The sequence below is a fragment of the Camelus dromedarius genome, chromosome 1, assembly GCF_036321535.1.
Source record: "Camelus dromedarius isolate mCamDro1 chromosome 1, mCamDro1.pat, whole genome shotgun sequence".
Lineage (NCBI taxonomy): Eukaryota > Metazoa > Chordata > Mammalia > Artiodactyla > Camelidae > Camelus > Camelus dromedarius.
The window spans coordinates 104,070,903-104,089,655 of record NC_087436.1 but is presented as its reverse complement, the minus strand read 5'-3'; the positions used below and the strand labels follow the sequence as shown (position 1 = coordinate 104,089,655).

Here is an 18,753-nt window from a genome sequence, read left to right as displayed (position 1 = left end):
AAGAAAGGGAAGTGATTGCCTCAACTGGAACCTTGTGTTTACGTTTGCCTTGCAAATTGGAGCATCTGTAATTCTAGCTATAGGATTCGGTTCCAAACCAACAGACTTTCTCTTTTCTGCATCTAGGTTTTTGCTAGATGCCGAGTAATAACTATACCTTTGTTCAGCAAGAAGGTGCATTCTGGCCATTCACTTAACAGTCGGAAACCTTGGTACCCGTGACAAAGATGATACGAGATGGAGGATTTCTTGCTGAACCCTGTCCTGGGAGGGGACCCTTTAGTGCTTGCAGGTTCTTTATCTCTGCAACTCCTTTGTGGCTCCACTAGTGAGAGGAATAAACACTTAATCATAATCCCAAATCCAGTACCCTCTCAGTGCCAGCATCTATCTTTAAAAGAAAGAAAAAAGTCCATATCATCTTTGTTTAAAGAGGCTTGGCCCCAGTGATTTGTTAATTTGTTCGTGGTTTCATACTGCTGTTACTGCTGTAACAGTTTGCTCTGCCTAATTTAACAACTGATTAACTACTACTTTAGCCTCTAATTGTTTAATGGGTGTACATTTTAATCTCCTAAGCAAGATTATAAGATTCCCGAGGCAGGAACTGTGTTCTCTATCTTGTATCTCTGAATACTGACTTGATTTTTTTCAAGTGTCTCTCTTATGCCCCTTGAAACACCAATACTGAGTACTCTGCCTGGCACATGCTAGGCACTCAGTTAATATTGAATGAATGAAATGTTGCCTTCTGGAGAGCAAGAAACAAGCCTGTTATTCCTTTATATTTTGCTGGCTTTCTAGAAGAACTATCTCCTTTAGGAGGACATTCAGCAAATATGTAACTTGATTGCTGTGCCTTTCAGCAGCGGAAATATAATCTCCCTGTTGCCTTATAAAGAAATACCACCTAAACACCATGCCCCCAAGAAGTCTGTCAAGAAATCATTGTGGATAGATTGATTAGCCTCAAAGAAATTCTTAATTCTTTTCTGAAGTGTGCATCTGCCCTTCCACAGGCAGTGATATTCATAGTTATGTTGGCTAGGCTGCCTAAGAAATTCTTTGGGAGAGTGTAACTTGAGTATCTTCTTGACTTGAGAAAACAAACCAATAAAAAACCAAATCAAAACCCTAACCCAACAATAGAACCCAATACCAAACAGGACTTTTGTGCTTAAGAACCCTATTGCAAATCTTTAACAATTTTGTGCCACTGGAGAGAGAATGCCTGCGTGTGTGTGTGTGGGGGGGGGTGCTTCAGTCAAGGTAGGTGAAGCCAAATCCAGTCTGAACCACGTTTTTCTGTCAACCTATTCAGCTGACAGCAAAGACTCCATGGGGTGGGGTGCTGTTCTGGAGGTGTTGAGTTCAGCTAAAGTTTAAATACAGGAGGGTCGGAGGCTAGAGCAAATCCTTTTCAATGTTTACATTCAGTGGTGCTACAACTAACCTGCCTCTCATTTACTAGCTTTGGAACCTGGGGGGCAAGTAATGACATTTTTCGGCTTTAGCGTCCTCTTTTGTAAAATGGGTATGAAAACGGTACCACCCACCTAACTTCTAGAATTATAATGTGTAAATTTGTAAAGCGCTTAGGACACTGCCTGGCACACTGGCACGTAGCAAGATCTTTAAGTGTTTAATAAGTAAAACCCTACGCTGTGCTAACCTCCACTTCCACACTGCTAGCCTCTTATTAAGCCCCACCGATACCGAAATTCTGGAGACGCCGCTTTTCTGATTACAAGGTTTTCTAACCCACGCAATTATTTTTGCTGCCGTTTGCAGGGCTAAAACTCGCCCAAACGATTTGGGATATCCGTATTCTTATCCCCGCCCCCTTCGTTCCCGCTCCCCCTCCCCCGCCGCCTGAGTAGCTGTGGGGGCGTGAATGGGGGAGGGGGGCATGCCCGTCTTCCCTCCCACCCCCTATCTTCGCTGCTCCGCGAAAGCCTTAGAAACCTCCTCAAGGCTCTCGGGTCCTCCGAGGAACGCCCCCGGGGGGCGGGGCTTCAAAGCCGCGCAGGCCCGGTGCAGCAGCACCGCGCCTGCGCGTTGGAGAGGCTGAAGGAGGCGGGGGATTGCTATGCGAGCGAATGTGTGAGGGGAGGAGGCGTCCGGGCAGAGCGTGGTACTACGACGGGCGCGGGCCGGAGGGGGCGGGGGGATGCGCCGCGGCGGTGGCGGCGGCGGCGGCGGCGCGGGCGCTGGGACTGGTGTTTGGAGGCGCCAGAGCAGCGGATCCCGGTCTCGCTGCCGCAGCACCGCGGGTGTGGCGCGCGGCCTGAAGACGCCGTACCTTTTTGCTCCTCACCTTTTTTTTTTTTTTTAAATAACCGGAACCAATGAACGCAGCCGGGACCCGAGCTCCGGAGGCCGCCGGTGCCGACGCGACCAGGCTGGCGCCCCGCAGGAGCTCGAGTCTGAGGCGGCGGGGGCGGCCCGAGGAGTCACAGGCGGCGGTGGCGGCGCCTCGCGGAGCGGGCGAGTGGCCGGTGGCCGGGGCGCCGCCGCGCTTTCCCCCCGCTCCTCCTCCGCGTCCTCATCCCGCCACGACGCCCGGCCCGGCCTCGGGCTGGCTGCGGCGGCTGCGCTGGGCTGCGCTGCTGGTGCTCGGGCTGCTGGTGGTCGGCGCGGCGGACGGATGCGAGCTGGTGCCCAGGCACCTCCGCGGGCGGCGGGCGGCGGGCTCTGCCGCGGCGGCCGCCTCCACTCACGCCGCGGCGGCGGGCGACGGCCCGGCGCTTATGACAGGTGAGGGCCGGGAGGGCGAAGGGCGGGGCTCGGCTGGGCGCTGCGGGACCCCCATCCCCGGGAGGGGCCCGCACTCCTGCGGGGCCGCCTGCTGTTCGACGGCCGCGGCCAGTGTGGGATGCCGAGCCGGGTGCCCAGACGCCGGCGTCCCGGCAGCTGCTTCGTCGCGGTTCCCTGCACTCGGGACGCCTTCCCTCTCCCCCCTGACACTCCGCCCTCGGCTGAGCCTCTAGACGGCACTCACTTCCCCGCCCTTAAGTCTACCCCGCGATGTTCTACGCTGAGCAATGCGGTGGTTTCTCTTCCGTGCTGCAGAAGAGCCAGCAGGGTCTGCAGGGTACTGGGCTGATTTTTTTTTTAAGCTGCTGGAAGTCAGCAGCAGCAATGCGGTATTGAGTCCGCCTCTGGTGCTGCTTTTGCAAAGGCAGCTGGCAGCGAGTCTCACAGGTTCAAAGCCCCGCTGAGCACAGTGTCCCACGGGAGGCTGCTAGAGCGGATTCTTTGAGAGACTTAATACCTAGTGGTATTAGTGGTTCCTTATAAGTATGCGGAAACCTCTAAGTCTAATGTGTATTTTTTGGGGGGTGGGAGGAAGACCGTTTTGCTGGTGGGAGCATCACTGGGTGACAAAGGGTACAGAAATCTCAGCAGGTAACCAGGAATATACCTAAAATTTACCAAGTGCAGGGTATTTGGTGCTTTGTATTTGAGCAGCGCAGTTCTGATAGGGTGCACCAGCATCTTTTAAAATATGGAACGTTCTTGAAATTATTGAAAACTTGCAAACGTGTGGTAAGGTTAGGTGGAAAAATGACTCCTCTTAAAGCTTTCCAGTGTCATGTACAACTGATAGGTTGTGGTTTAAGTAATGATCAAGGGATCGTGGAATGATTTCTTTTGGAAAAGTAGTGGCCACGTTTAAAGTAAGCTTTTTTTTTGTGGCACTTTTCTTTATTTTTAAAAGTAATCTGTAAGTTTTCTAGATTAATTGCAAGAATAAAAAGGGAAAAGTAAAGCGGAACACAATGACCCTTCATTAATTTAACCAGAGTGATAGTCCAACAGGCGTTTGAAAGTTACTAACAGCTGCTGTGAGTGGTGCTCAGGAGCTATATTCTTTAGAGCAAAGCAGCTATTCTCTGGGTTCTGTGACAGGATGTTGACTATTCTAGAGAGGAAGGTGTTGGTAAACTTTCCAAGCTCTTTGGAAGTTGTAATGTATGGAACATAATGATCAGAATATTTAATTTGCTTTACCCTGAAATAAATCAAGCCCTTTTAAATGAGCTTGAAACATCAAACCTACCTCTGGGTAATTTTGATAAAATGATTACAGAATGATCAGTATTAGGAGTATAATATAGTTTGAGTAAGAGGGTAGGTTGGATAGTTTTATGCTTCAGTAGTCTTATGGTGATTATTAGGGAAGTAACAAGCTAAAACTATAAAGTGAAGGTTCAGTGCCTCATGCAGGAAGGGAGGGAGCTGAACTGTTTGGGTTTCTAGAAGCTGTGGAGTGTGGCTCTTGGTTTCTTGAAAAGAAAAGTTTGGTTATTAAATAATTGGCTAATGTTTTACCAATATGTAATTGGTAGAAGGGCACATGATTCAGAAAACTTAGTATTTATTAACCACTAATGTATATGGGTGTCGTGTAGATTATTTCAAGAAAATTACTTCAGATGGAATTTTATTTTAGTAAGCTGTTTATAATCCTTCCTTTTGAAGACTTAAATTCCTCTGAGTTATTTATGGTATTGTGAAAGAGGAAAAGTGATTCTTACTGGATAAAAAGTCTGATATATCACAGAAAAATGAGTTTGTGCTATAGTGCTTTAAAATAAGTTTACTAAAATGATATTTACCCTGAAATTTATTTTTAATATTCTTATTGTTTCTCCTTGTTAGAGTATTGAGTTTTGACTAGTTAGAAATTTCCATTAAAATTTAAGGTAATAAAACTACGCTAAGTTCAAGTTAAATTGTGGTCATTTTAGTAAGTTTACGTAAATACAGTCAATAGCACTGGTATCTGAGAAAAGATAAATTGAAATTCCATGGTAAAGTTAGAGCATATTGAAAATTTCTTTGAATTTTATGATCCATACAGGACTCCTTCCTACTCTTCTGATTGTATGAATAATGCTTTCTTTTATGGTTTCCATTTGTAAATGTTGTGCTAAACCCAGAATGTAATTGATTATTGCTATTATACACTTCGGGAAGTAGAGCCATAGACTGAACTTAAAAAATACTGTGTTATCATATTCTAAGCAGTGTTAGTGGATAGAAATGGGGTGGAGAGCATCAGTAATAAAACTAAGCTTCATGTGAATTTTAAAAGTGGAAAATTCTTGTAAGAATTCTGAGAGAATTATTCTCTCTGGCTCTGTATTAAACATGTCATTTAACTGTGAATTCTTGATAGCTCTAAAAATGACAGCCCAAATCACTTTATCTTCTCTTTTCCTCTACAGATGAGTATTTTAAATACTTACCTTTATAAGCTTCATAAGTTTGCGTCTTACTTGTCTGGTCTAGAAAACATTCTTTTCCACTGAAGTTTGCCTCTCAAGAGTTTTACTTTAGAAGTTTAGTGTATTTTAAGAATAAATCGCCTTTAAATCATCTATTGCATGCTTAGTTTTGAGCAAGCAGGTGTTATTATGAGGAGAGTATGACAAGTCATCAAAATAAACAGACCTGTTGTCATAAGAATATTGGTTTATATTGTCTTTTCCTTTTTTATATCACCCTTTCAAGATTCAGTCTGCAAATATTTTGAAAAGATGAAACCATTAAATATTTACAATGCTATGTAGTAAGGGCTTAAGTTATATATAATTTCAATAATAACAATAATTTAATAATTTAATAATATATATATAGTTAGAGTTCTTACTTTGAAAGTAATTGAAATTTAAAGCAAGTTAGGGATTGGTGATTGAGGGCTTGTTGATTATAATCTAAAGCAGTGCTTTAATAATTCAAAACATCACTTTTTTTTTCTTTTTTGCCTAACAGATTTAGAAGTAATGAACTGATCCCAGTAGGGAGTGATCTCATCCAGATGTGGTCCTTGAGAAATAGTTTATGAAAGGGCAATGTCTATGAAATAGACATATACACATACATAAATATATCGCACATATATATAGAACACAATTCTTTATTCTACAGTTCTTAATTCTGTAATAATTGAAACATTAAAACATTTTTTTCTTACATGTAATTGTTTCAGAATTTTTTTAAAACAAATTTTAACTTTAGAAATATTTGCTTTTTTTAAAATGAACTAATGATGCTTTCTTTAGTGCCTTTGTAAAGGTTTTACCTTAACTATAACACTTTTCACTAGTTTGCTGTTACTAGTCATAGAAAATGCATATTTTAAAACATGTCTTTTGGAATAATTAAAATTTCAATGGAAATTTAAAATATTCTTAGTTTGAAAATATAATTTCATTTAGAAGAGCCACTTTCCTCTCTAGCGTTAAACACATCTGTGTAGTGGGGCTTTCGGTAATTTGTATGCAAATACCTCGCGTGAGCGTGATTGCCATTAGAAAAATGTTAAGCTTCACCTTTCATCACCTTGCCTTCCTAACATTTACACAGCAAATGTCACTTTTTTTTTTTTAAATTAGCAGTTGGCTGGAGTGTAGCATGCATCTATTGCTTTGAGTAATGTTTTGTGATAAATTTACATGTGTAAGTGTTTTGATTGTGACAATAATTAAATTCATAGTGTAGTTCACATAGTAATAGAAACTGTTGTTTCTTTTGTGAAGTTACCCTTTTTGTATTTAGCTTAGGATTTCCTGAGGCCGCCTTTTGATGACTAGGTCTTCTGCTATATCCTTTTTTTCCTTTCCCGTAGTTACCATTTACCAGTCCCTTTCTTCATCAGGTTTTTCACCATTGCTGTAGGTTGCCTTTTCTTTTTCCTGTGGCTAACTACAGAATTAAAGAATATACTCTCATCCCTTTTGATCTAGTCTATTCTGACAGTTTAAGAATCAGTAATAATCTCACTGGTCTGGTAACATTGCATCCTTTGGTACTCTTTTTGAGAATACTATGGCAGAACTGATTGGTCTCTGTTGGGAATCCCCTGGCACAGGAAAAACTCAAATGGCCAGCTGGAAAAGTGGGTTCAGGATTTAGCTTAATTTTAACAATAGGAGGATCTACACAGGAATTCTCTAATTTGCTAAAGTCTTCCTTTGTGGTTGGATACATGCTAATGTTTTTAGATTAATTTAGAGTTTTGAATAACTGTATCAAACATTTTGGATATTGCCCTACTCAGTGATAATAATGCAGTGTGGAACACTTTTAAAATGATGCATGGAGATTTGTATTTGTACATATGGTAGCTAAAGTATGTACTCTTTAAGTTAATGTTAAAATTAACAGCTAAAAGTATGATTAGCAAGCCATTTTTTGATATTCACCAGAATTAGGACCTTATTAAGAACTGCCTAGGAGATTACTTCTGAATTGATCAGATTTCATCAACTAAGCAATTATTAAGCACATGCAGATTACCACATTGTAGGAGTAGTAAAAAATACAGAAGAGAATAAAACGTGGGTCTGTCTATTGGGAATAATAGGCATATTTTTTAAACTATTACTAGTGGTCAGTATTGTGCTGAGTGCTTTATATATATATCACTGTTTTTGATTCTGAGATTAATTCTGTTAGATAGTTGCTAGCCTCAGATAAGAGATGAGGAAACTGATGCAGGATGATCTTAAGTAACTTGCCCAAGGTCACACTTAGTGAGTAGCAAAGTCAGTCGTTGACCTAGGTTTCTCTCATTCCAAAGCTTTGATTCTTAACTGGTATGTTGTATGCATCCTTATACAGACTGCGATTAAGAATAACAGACTGCAAAATATTGGGAAAAGGAAGGCTACTAAAGAATATTACTTGAAGGAGGGTTGGGTTTGAGCTGGACCTTGATGTACAGATAGGACTTCTTGTGGAGATGAGTGAAAGGACTTTCCAGGAGGAGGCATAAGCAAGAATAAGGAGTTAGTTTATAGTTTTTTTTGGAGTTAAGCATAGGGTGTATGTAGAGTAGTGGGAAATGCAAGGAGAAAAAAGTTTTGGTCAAAGTATCAAGAGCTTTAGTATTACCTACTTTATTCCATATGTATTGAAATGTCAACACATCTGAAACTGGGGTATTCAGCCATGTGCTGAGGAGTATGGAAAGCCACAGGAAAGTTATGATACAATTTTCTTGACATATTCATTTTACTAGGTTATTTTGGAAATAAACATTAGATATTTAATAGTAATTTAAAACATTTAACAATACTAAACATGCACAACTTATGGGAAAATGTAAGTTTACTTTAAATTTTAAGGTAAAACTAAAGGCTTAAAAAGGTATTTTGACCTTTCAGAATGTTTTGTTCATAAATGTAGAGTTCTAAATCTATTATCCTGTTATCCTGTCAGGGATTGAGAAGCCCTGAGGTTTTTAAACATGGGAGTGACATGACCTCAGTGTTTGAGAAAGCTAAGTCTGGGTGGATGGAAATGAGGAGATAATAGAGATAAATAAAGAGGCCATTTAGTAAGCTATATAGGAGTCAAGGTCTTGAGAGTTCAAATGATGTTGTGGCTATGAAAATATTTAGAGGAAATTTTATAAAATGTTTTTTGTTATTAGATTTAAAAGGAATCTGTAGGAAGTCTAAAATGAAATTTACCTTTTAAACTCCTAGAGTTTGTAGAATGACTTAAAGTGGTACAAGTCCTTGAAAACAAGCAAGAGGAAACACCTTGTTGTAGTGTCTCCTTCATTTCAAATGTGCCTATTTAATATAAAATTATTTTTATATATGATTGGACTTACTTGAGGATTTACAAAGTGTATGAAACTTTTTAATAATCCATATTTAAAAGTGCATGTTTATTCCTTAACAAAGGATAACTGTTTCCAGATTGAACTAACATTACAGTGCATCAGAGTTGAACTCCCCCGACCCCACCCTGCTTTGAATAACAGTGTCTCAGAGTACTTGACATAATTTTTTTCAACATTAACTTTTGAATTTCATTGTGTGAATTTCACACCTGATCTGTAGATGATGATTTCAAAAGCGAAATCTGAATGATTTGTTCTTTTCCTTAGTCTTCTAGATCTTTATGTTAGTAAGTATTAGATATTCAGTCCTCCTTGACACTTGCTGATCCTATCTTCAATAACTGTCTCCTTGCCTGGTTTCATTGTTGCTGATTTTAAAGGCGATTCTCTCCTAAGCCTCTGTCCTTAGTCTGTGTTCCTCTAGCCTAGCTGAACATTTCCTCCTCAGAGAACTTCATTACTAGGAAAGTTCTCAGTTGAGGGTGGGGAACCCTAAGCCAATGATTGATTTGACTTTTGGCACTATTTCATTTGGCCCTTGAGGTGATACTGCACAACCATCATGGCTGCAGTCCTGAGAGTCATTTCCTCTCTCCTGGGCTTCATCAGCCATCTCGTCTAAAGTGAAACAACTTTAGGATTAAGGATTAGTTGTAGAATTTCTGATAGTGACTACTCAAGTATTTTCTTAAGATAATGATAACTCCCCCACCCCAGGACCAGGAAACCAGAGGATGACAAGAACAGTTTACTTGGACTAACATTCATTTCAGAACCCAGCTGCCTGTATCTGCCCCAGTGGTTTCTTACAAATGAATTTTTTTGTGTGCTTCTGGATCTCGGCTTCTGTGTAACTTACTCTTTTCCTCTAGTCATTTTCACTTTCTTTCTCTATTTTCCTAAACTTGACATACTGTGGAACTGAAAACTTGAAAAATGATTTTACTGAATTAAGTAAAAACTGGGTTTTTAATTTTAAAAATCCTTGAAGTGAATATCTTATTGATGTAATTAAAAAATACCAAGAAACCTCATCACAAACCCCCAGAGTGATGAGAGCGATTTGTAACTGTTTCTTAAATGATTCTCAGTAAGTGAAAAATGTTTTAAAAATAGTTATTTGTGATTTTTTCCTGCTATTCAGTGCAGGATACATTTCACAGATCCATGTTATTGAACTCGTGTTTTCTTTCCACTATTGTTTTTCTTTCCTTTTAAAAATATCTGATGTTGAGTAATAGATAATCTTAATTCCCATTCTTCTTTACTTCCATTCTCCAGCAATAAATCTCTTAACTGTTCCATTAATGACGAATATATACTTTTTCCTTTGTTTCCCTGCTGTCTGTTATCTTCCACTCTTCTTTCTACTTTGTCACCCACATTCACACCATGTTAATCCTTGATATTTCTTTCTTTTGTATTTCTGAGTGCCAAATGAAAAAAAAAAAACTACTTTAAATCTTTGTCCAGCTGTGATATAGATATCCTTTGCTGTTTTTTGAAGTTGGTTTCTTAAATGTGCCTTCTGATGTGCATCCAGTGTTTGGTTTTAGGTCTGTTGAAATGGGTCCTAAAAAGAACCATATAGGTTAAAAGTGAGAAAGTCAGACTTAAGTGAATGTGTGTGTACACATGTGGTTTTGAACATTTTTAGGTGACTGTTTTGTGTCAGACATGATGCAAAGAACTGGAGGCATAAAAATTGACCATTTTTATTGTTGCAAGAACAGTATAAAGTTGAAAATTGCCTGAGTGGATTGAATAATTTAAAAAGTATATAACTATCATTTTTAATTGAGGTATATTTGATGTACAATATTGTATAAGTTTCAGGTGTACAACATAGTGATTCACAATTTTTAAAGGTTATATTCCACTTATAGTTATTATAAAATATTGGTTGTATTCCCTGTGTTGTACAGTATACCCTTTAGCTTATTTATTTTACATTTAATAGTTTGTATCTCTTAATTTCCCACCCATATCTTGCCCCTCCTCCCTTCCCTCTCCCGACTGGTAACCACTAGTTTGTTCTCTATATTTGTGAGTCTGTTTCATTTTTTGTTCTATTCAGTGGTTTATTTTTTCAGATTCCACATATAAGTGATGGCATACATTAACCCCTTATTGGTCATATCATTTGCAAATATTTTCTCCCGTTCAGTAGGTTGTCTTTTTGTTTTGTTGATGATTGTGTTTCTTGGAGAAAAGCTTTTAAATTTAATTAGGACCCATTTGTTTATTTTTGGTTTTATTTTCTTTGCTTTAGGAGACTGATCCAAAAATCATTGCTATGATTTATGTTTAAGAGTGTTCTGCCTGTTTTCTTCTATGAGTTTTATAGCTTCTGGTCATACACTTAGGTCTTTAATCAGCTTTCAGGTCATTTTTGTATTGGTGTTAGAGAATGTTCTGATTTCATTCTCTTACATGTAGCTGTCCGGTTTTTCCAGGACCACTTATGGTAGAAACTGTCTTCTATTGTATATTCTTGCATCTTTTGTTGTAGATTAATTGATCATAATTGTGTGGGTTTGTATCTGGGTCCTCTACCCTGTTCTGTTGAGCTATGTGTCTGTTTTTGTACCATACTGTTTTGATGACTCTAGTTTGTAGTATAGTCTGTGTAGTATAGGGAGTGTGATTCCTCTGGTGCTTTTCTTTCTCAAGATTATTTTCGATATTTGGGATATTTTGTGTTTCCATACAAATTTTAAAATTATTTGTTCTAACTCTATGAAAAGTTCCCTTGGTATTTTGATAGTGATTGCATTGAAACTGTAGATTGCCTTGGGTATTATGGTCATTTTAACAATATTAGTTCTTCCAGTTCAGGAACATGGTATATCTTGTGTTGTCTTCAGTTTCTTTCATCAACGTCTTATAGTTTTTTAAGTATAAATCTTTTGCCCTCTTAGTTAGGTTTATTCCTACATATTTTATTGTTTTTGATGTAATTGAAATGGAATTGCTTCCTTAATTTCTCTTTCTGACAGTTTGTTATTAGTGTATAAAAATGTAACAAATTTCTGTGTATTTGTTTTTTAAAAGGAAATGACTGTGGTAGCTTATCTAGTAGCATTCTTGCATTTTCTAAAAATATCTATTAGAATATTTATTACAAGTGCTTGTTATACATTTGTAGTATTAAAAATAAGCTCCTCCCCTTTCCCCTTCTTTGGAGCAAGGTATAATATAAATGAACATAGTTCTTTTTCATTCACTCTTTTGTATTACTTTTAGTCTTCGTTAACAAACAAACAAAAAATACAAGCAAGCAAACGAACAAACAAAACTTCAGTGACTTTTATGTGCCAGTCACCAAATTAAATGTTTGAAGTTTTAGGATTAATAAGCTATTGACCCTGCCTTGTTTTCTAGGTGGAGATATACCAATTTAAAGGGTGATGATACTTTGTTATGAGGGTATATAGGTATATAGTATATGTGTTGTATTTAACAGAATTACAAAGATAGAGCTCCTAACTTTGATGTAGAGAGGTGGGTTATTAATGAAGAAGTCCCCCCTCCTTTACAGTGTTAAGTATTCACTGAGAATATATAAGAGTTTGTCAGATAGGAAAAATTATAGTGGTGTGAGAGGAGTAAGCTGAGTTGGAAATGACATTGATCATAGACATTGTCATTTGAGAATGCTAGATGGAGATTGTGAATTACCAAATACCCTGGATGGCAGAGTCAGTGGTCAGCCTGCTTGTAGTGTGCCAACATCCATATTTGCATGTGGGATTCAAATTCATGCCTGGCATTTTTATATTTTATCTCATTTAATCCTTATAGAAGCCTTGTGAAGTTATTGTCATCTCCATAATAAATTATCCCATATAATGGAGATTAGGATTGCTCTCAAATAGTTTATACTTTAAAAATCCTTCAGTGCCAAGGATTTTTATGATAAAACCTAGGGTGTGATTGGAAGTAAATTAGAAAATGAGGCTGGAGATGTAGCAGAGTTAAACTTTCTGATTAATGTTAAATTCTAGATCTTCATTGTTCAAGGAATCTTATGAGTTCCTTCTTCATTTATCTTTGGTAAATAACCAGTTTTTCACTTCTTGAAGTTTTGCTATTAAATATTTTGACATCTTAAAAAATATTCATTTAAAATGTATAATTTCTAGGGCTTAAGACAAATGACTTAAAAAAATTGGTATTCTCAGTTAGTGGGTAATTCCTATTTGTGCTTTGTTTTCATGAATATTCCTTAAGGCTGGAATGTAATTTTTAAGAAACATGGCATTTTATATCTTAAATTTTTATTTGCACTGTAAGTCTGTTCCAGCTTTCATACAGTGTGATTGAGAGCATAGCCTCTAGACTAGAGCAGGATTTCCTAGGCTTGAGTCCCAGTCTGACAGTGGTTTTGTAATTTAGGGTAGGTGATTTAACTTATTAGAACCGAAATTTCCTTATCTCTAAAATGGGTTTGAAGTATAAATGAGTTAATCGGTATAAAGTGCTTAGAGTCTGGCAGGTGTAAGTGTTCAATTACTGGTGACTTATTTTTTTTTTTTTAAACCTGTAGATACAGATGTAGGAAAATTGTAGAAATGGGCTGGGATATATTGAGGAGTATTGTTAAGATGTTTATATGCATTTAAAAAAGTAAGAAGACATACTTTGAGTCACTTGTGATCTAAATAACCATTAATGGTCTAAGATTAGTTAACATTTTATAGAAATATGAAACTAAGTGTAGACAGTGCAATTGAGGAGTACTGTGGTATTTTTAAAAAGTTGTATTATTAACTTAAGTCATTTTGTACCTTTATTATTTTATAATTAAAGTATCTGAAGCATTTAGCAGTTGTAACAGCAGTCTGAAAAATCTTTAATTTCTGAGTATAAAGATTTATTATGGGAAAATTAGAACATATAGAAACGTATAAAGTGGAAAACATACCTGCCTCAGCAACTAGGCATAACAGTTATAACACCAGTCACAGTCTTTTTAAGGTCTTTTTTATATTCTTATATATATTTAATAACAGACTCAGAGTGTTTTTCTCTTAATGTGAAATTACTCAGTAAATATTTGAATGTTGACTATATTACAGACATATGATAAGTATGGGGGACACAGTGATGAACAAGATTGATAAGGTCTTTGTCCCCATGGAGCTTGCATTTTGTTTGGGAAGATGAGGGGAAAAAGCAGTATTTTAATTTGCGAGAAATGCTACCAAGGAACAAAAGAGACATAGAGAATAATGCGGATAGTGTGGGGACATCTATTATTTTATATAGTTTGGTTAGGGAAGGCTTCTGAGAAGGTCACATTTAAGATGACATCTGAAGGATAATAAAGAGCCAAGTCTGTGAAGAATTAGGGAACAGTGTTCAGCTCAGGAGTAAAAGGATGGACAAAGACCTTGAGGCAAGAAAGAATTTGAATTATTTGAAGAAATGAAAGAGTAACATTTTGACTGAGCATCTTGAAGGAGGGGGAGAGGAGCATGCAATCTGGCTGTACAGTGGGAAGGGCCAGATGGTGCAAAGCCTCATAGACCTTGTTTGGGGTTTATTCAAGGGGTGATAGGAAGCAGTTTAAGGAGGGGAGTGAAGTGATTTGATTGATTTTTGTTTGGCATGTTGTCTGTTTTATACTGTGGAAAAAACACATAACATAAAATTTACCATCTTAACCATTTTTAAATGCATAGTTCAGTAGTGTTAAGCATATTCACTACTGTTCTACTTTCTGTTTCTGTGAACTTGACTACTTTAGATACCTTACATAAGTGGAATTATACAGTATTTGTGACTAGCTTATGTGTTTTAACATAAAGTCCTTGAAGGTTCATCCATGTTGTAGCATGTGACAGGACTTCCTTCTTTCTTAAGTCTGAATAATATTCTATTGTATGTATATACCACATTCTTAATGTCCATTCATCTGTTGACAGACTCTTGGGTTGCTTCTACTTCTTGGCTGTTGTAAATAGTGCTGTGAATGTGGATGTACAATATCTCTTCAAGATTCTGCTTTCAGTTTTTCTGGATATAGTCAGTGATGGGGATTGCCAGATCATATGATTCTGTTTTTAATTTTTTGAGGAAGCTCATACTGTTTTCCTTAGTGGTTGTATCATTTTATAATCCCACTAACAGAGCACAAGGGTTCCAGTTGCTCCATGATTTATATTTTAAACTTTTCTTTGGCTGCTGTTGGGGAATGAATTGTTGGGAGCAAGAGTGACCATAGGGAGATGGCCTAGAGGAGTAGTTATTAGGAGTCTAGTTGAGAGTTAATAATGGCTTAGACTAGAATGGTGGGAGAAAAGGAGGGGTTAAGATATTTTGGAATTCGTATCTACTTGACTTGCTGATAAACTGGGAAACAGGAGTGAAAGAAAGGGAGGAATCAAGGATAACTCTTAGATAGTTAACTTCAAGGTTCCTAATGACGTCTGTGATGCTAATGCAGGTAATCTTTCCCAGAAGCCCTCAATATATTTCTTCTCATGTCCCATTGGTCAGTCCTGGGTTATTGAACAATGGAAATAGGATTTCCCTAGTTTAGATCAACCGTGTTTCATTGTCCTAGGGCTGGTGGAGTAGCCCATCTTCCTGAGCACATTGCTGCCCCATATTTGAACAAAATGGAATTTCTCTTAGGAAGGAAGAAGGGAAGGAATAACACATAGTTAATTATTTTGTGAGCTTTGGGGAAGCATCTTGACCTCTTTTGCCTCATTTGGAAAATGAGAGTAAAACTGCCTCACAGAGTTGTGAGGACTCAGTAAAATAGTGCTTAACAGGGAGTAAATGCTGAATTAATGATTTTTATTGAATCTTTTTATTGAATCTTTACGTGATTCTCCCCCTCTCCCAACCATCTTTGTTTTGACTTTGTATTTCTATTAACTATACCACTGTTTTCTGATCATCCAAACTAAAATTCTAGGAGTTACATTTGACCTTTTCCCCATTTCTTCCATTCTTATTGCTACCACACTGTTCCTGAACGGAATCATTTGTGCTAGAGGAGGCAGTTCAGTAATCTTACAACTCCTCTTGTACTCTTATATACTAGTTCATTAATAAAACTTTTATTATTTTCCATTTATACTAAATTAAATTTAAACTTGTTATGAAGTTCATAATGGACACAAACTCCTGCTAGTCTTCTGCATGTCATAAATACACTCTAACAAAATTAGCCACTCCTTGTTCTTTGAACACACCTCATTTCCTCCTTTATTCCTTTCCTTACATGTTTCCCTCATGCTCGAGTGTCCTCTTAATCTCTGAAGGTCCAAACTAAATGTTTATTCAGTCAGTAAATATTGATACTATTCTGTGTTTAGCACACTGTTGTAAGAATTGGAGGTATAATGGTAGGCAGAAATTGACATGGTTCCTGCTATTCCATGTTTCTTTTGCTGTAAAGTTTTTCCAGAGTCATCTTCAATAAGACATGACTTCTTCCCCCTTGGAACTTTCTTAATAGATTGTTTATACCCTTCTTATCACAATTCTGATAGGCGGTATCTGTCTACTTACATTGTTTTGCAGTGGTTCTTTCTTTTTAACTCAGTTGAGGTATCTATTTTGGTATCTTTCTCTTGAAAGTTGTACCATAGTCTTGTAAATACTTTCTGACTTGAAGCTTTGCCTTTGATTGTAATCTGTTGCAATTGCTACCTTACATCTGTTTAATGATTAATGGTTTGCAAATATCCCAAAGTATCCAGCACTTTAACATATATGGGTAGTTAGAGTGGAATACATATAACTTAATCACTGACATCTTATCAAACATGTCTCTGTTGGTATTGCAAAATTTTATATGTTAAATATTTTGGGGAAGAGCTGTAGCACATCTTTTCTTGTGACCACTAACTTCTAGTGGAAAAATGTTCCAGGATCAGCTTTCAGTCTTTCACTTTTATAAAGCGGTTTATAAAGCAGCATATGAGCAGTTATGATTAATACATTATTCAGTTGGCTTAAGTCATGGACTCTTCTTTAATTAATAATTTCACATCTTTTTGAAAGAGTTTAGGGAAATTAAAACAATGTAATTATTAAAAAGGATAGAATTTTATTCAACTTGTAATCTCACAGGCTTTAAAACATTTAAAAAGTGCTAGTTAATGTGAAATTAAGAGTAGTAAAGTCAGTAAGTATTAGGCAAGGACTGTGAGATTTCACTGTGCTGCTTAGTTGGGGAGTGTATTTATTTAACAAATATTTAAATGCCTACTTTAAATTACTAGACATTTCTTAGGTGCTGCAGAAATACAGAGAACTGAACAAATGATGTCTCTGCTCTCATGATTTCACATTTAATGCTCTACTTGTTGTGCAGTTGTGGTTTTGCTATATACAGGGTGTGGTCTTTGGACAGATTAGTGACCACCACACTTTATGATTGCCACTAAGCCCAGTATTCACTGATTCCTTTGTAACTGAAGTTAGGTGGTATGTTGGTTTTATTTATCAATCTTTTTTACTCATTTGTAATATCAGTTATACAAGTCATGATAAATCTCTTTGAGTCTTATACAAAGCATATGTAAATACATGTATTCTAAAATCAACTTTAATCCAATATTATAGACCTAGAACTAGAATCCAAAATCTGTTAACTCCTGGTCTTGTTTTTGCCATATGCGATATATTTCTTTATGGAATCTATCTTTTTTTCTCATTTTCCCCTCCCTTCCTTCCTTCCTTCTTACCTTCCTTCCTCCCTTCCTTCCCTTCCTTTACTCCCCTCCTGCCCCTCCATTCCCCTCCCCTCCTGCCTCTCCTTTCCCTTCCCCTCCCCCTTCACCCACCACAGTCCACCCCTTGCTTGATGTTGCCGCCCCTGCTTGTCATGACCCCATCTGCTCTCCTAGTGCCGGCTTCTGCCCTCAGCCCACGCTTCTGCCTTGTTAAAGGTGTGTGGTTAACTGTACATTTGATGCCTCCTTGGAAGCCTCTTTTTGGGTGATGCAGCTGTGTGCAGACACTAGGCCATCCATTTTTCTGAGCCTATACCTCTGAGCCTGCTATACCTCTGTCAGTTTTTGTATTTTTATTTGCAGCTCTTGGAATTTACTCAGATTTCCTCTTCTTTTTCTTCATTTTAGCTTTTATTAATTTTTTCTATGTTAGTATGTTTGCTACCATTTGTAGAGTCTTAAAAAGAAAATTACCAAAATCAGTACATATTGTATGCCTTAATATGTACTTCTAAATTAAAAATTTATTTTACCTTTGGAGTCTACTTTAAAATGTCATAGAAACATGCGGATATGTTGGCCCTCTGAATTTAGTCAAAACAAAAATAAACGATAGATTGCTTAAACTTGATCATAAAATTATTACCTAGCTTTTATTGTGTACTGAAAATTTAGTTTTACATTTTGAAAGTCTTTAAAAATTCATTTTCAGGTATGTGGCTGATAGTCATATATTATTCATCATAAGCCTTGTATATTTAACTATTAATAATTAGGACTTTTTTTCATATTCTAGATTAATAAAGGAATAAAAACTTGTTATGATATTCTGGAACCTCAAATTTATAATGAAACAACATGGGAATAGGCTTTGCTTAGGAAATAAAAGATAATAAGATAAATAAGTCTTTTTTTGTCTTCATTCAGCTTTTTAAGATTTCTAGATAAACAGCAGCTGTTTTTGGTTAAATACAAATTCCAGTGCAAGACATAATATGTTTATAGATAATTCCTTTCTAATCATGATTAAGATGTTCCTAGCACAATTTGAAATTGAAGTACTAAGATCTTATGGGAAAAATAAGCTTTGAAGTAAGGATCAATAGACACATGAAAGTCTATTTAATGTTTATATTTGCTGAAGGAAAATACCATAGTAAAAAATCATTTGCATGTTCTGAATTAGTAATTCAGAAAAGTGAATTTCTATTTATTGTCCTTCTGTTATAAGGAAGTGTTCAGAATTTCCTTCTATAACTTGTGAGATGCTCGAAAACTCATTTTAGATTATAATATGTAAACTAAGGAGCATATTAGTATGCTCCTTAATGTTTAGTCCATTGAAAAGTTAGACATCCTTGTTTGTTAATGGAATTGTTGCTTCTTACCTCTTAGGGTCCACAGTGGTAC

General features: G+C 37.1%; 1 protein-coding gene across 1 annotated transcript in view; it reads left to right on the top strand.

Annotated features, from left to right (window-relative positions):
- The first annotated feature begins 2,067 nt into the window (after positions 1 to 2,067).
- Positions 2,068 to 18,753, top strand: part of STIM2 (stromal interaction molecule 2) — a 150,486-nt gene continuing 133,800 nt past the window's right edge. The window contains exon 1 of the mRNA XM_031436267.2: positions 2,068 to 2,757. Within this exon, the coding sequence (XP_031292127.2) occupies positions 2,349 to 2,757 (409 nt within the window). The 5' untranslated portion in view covers positions 2,068 to 2,348. The remainder of the gene's footprint in view (positions 2,758 to 18,753) is intronic.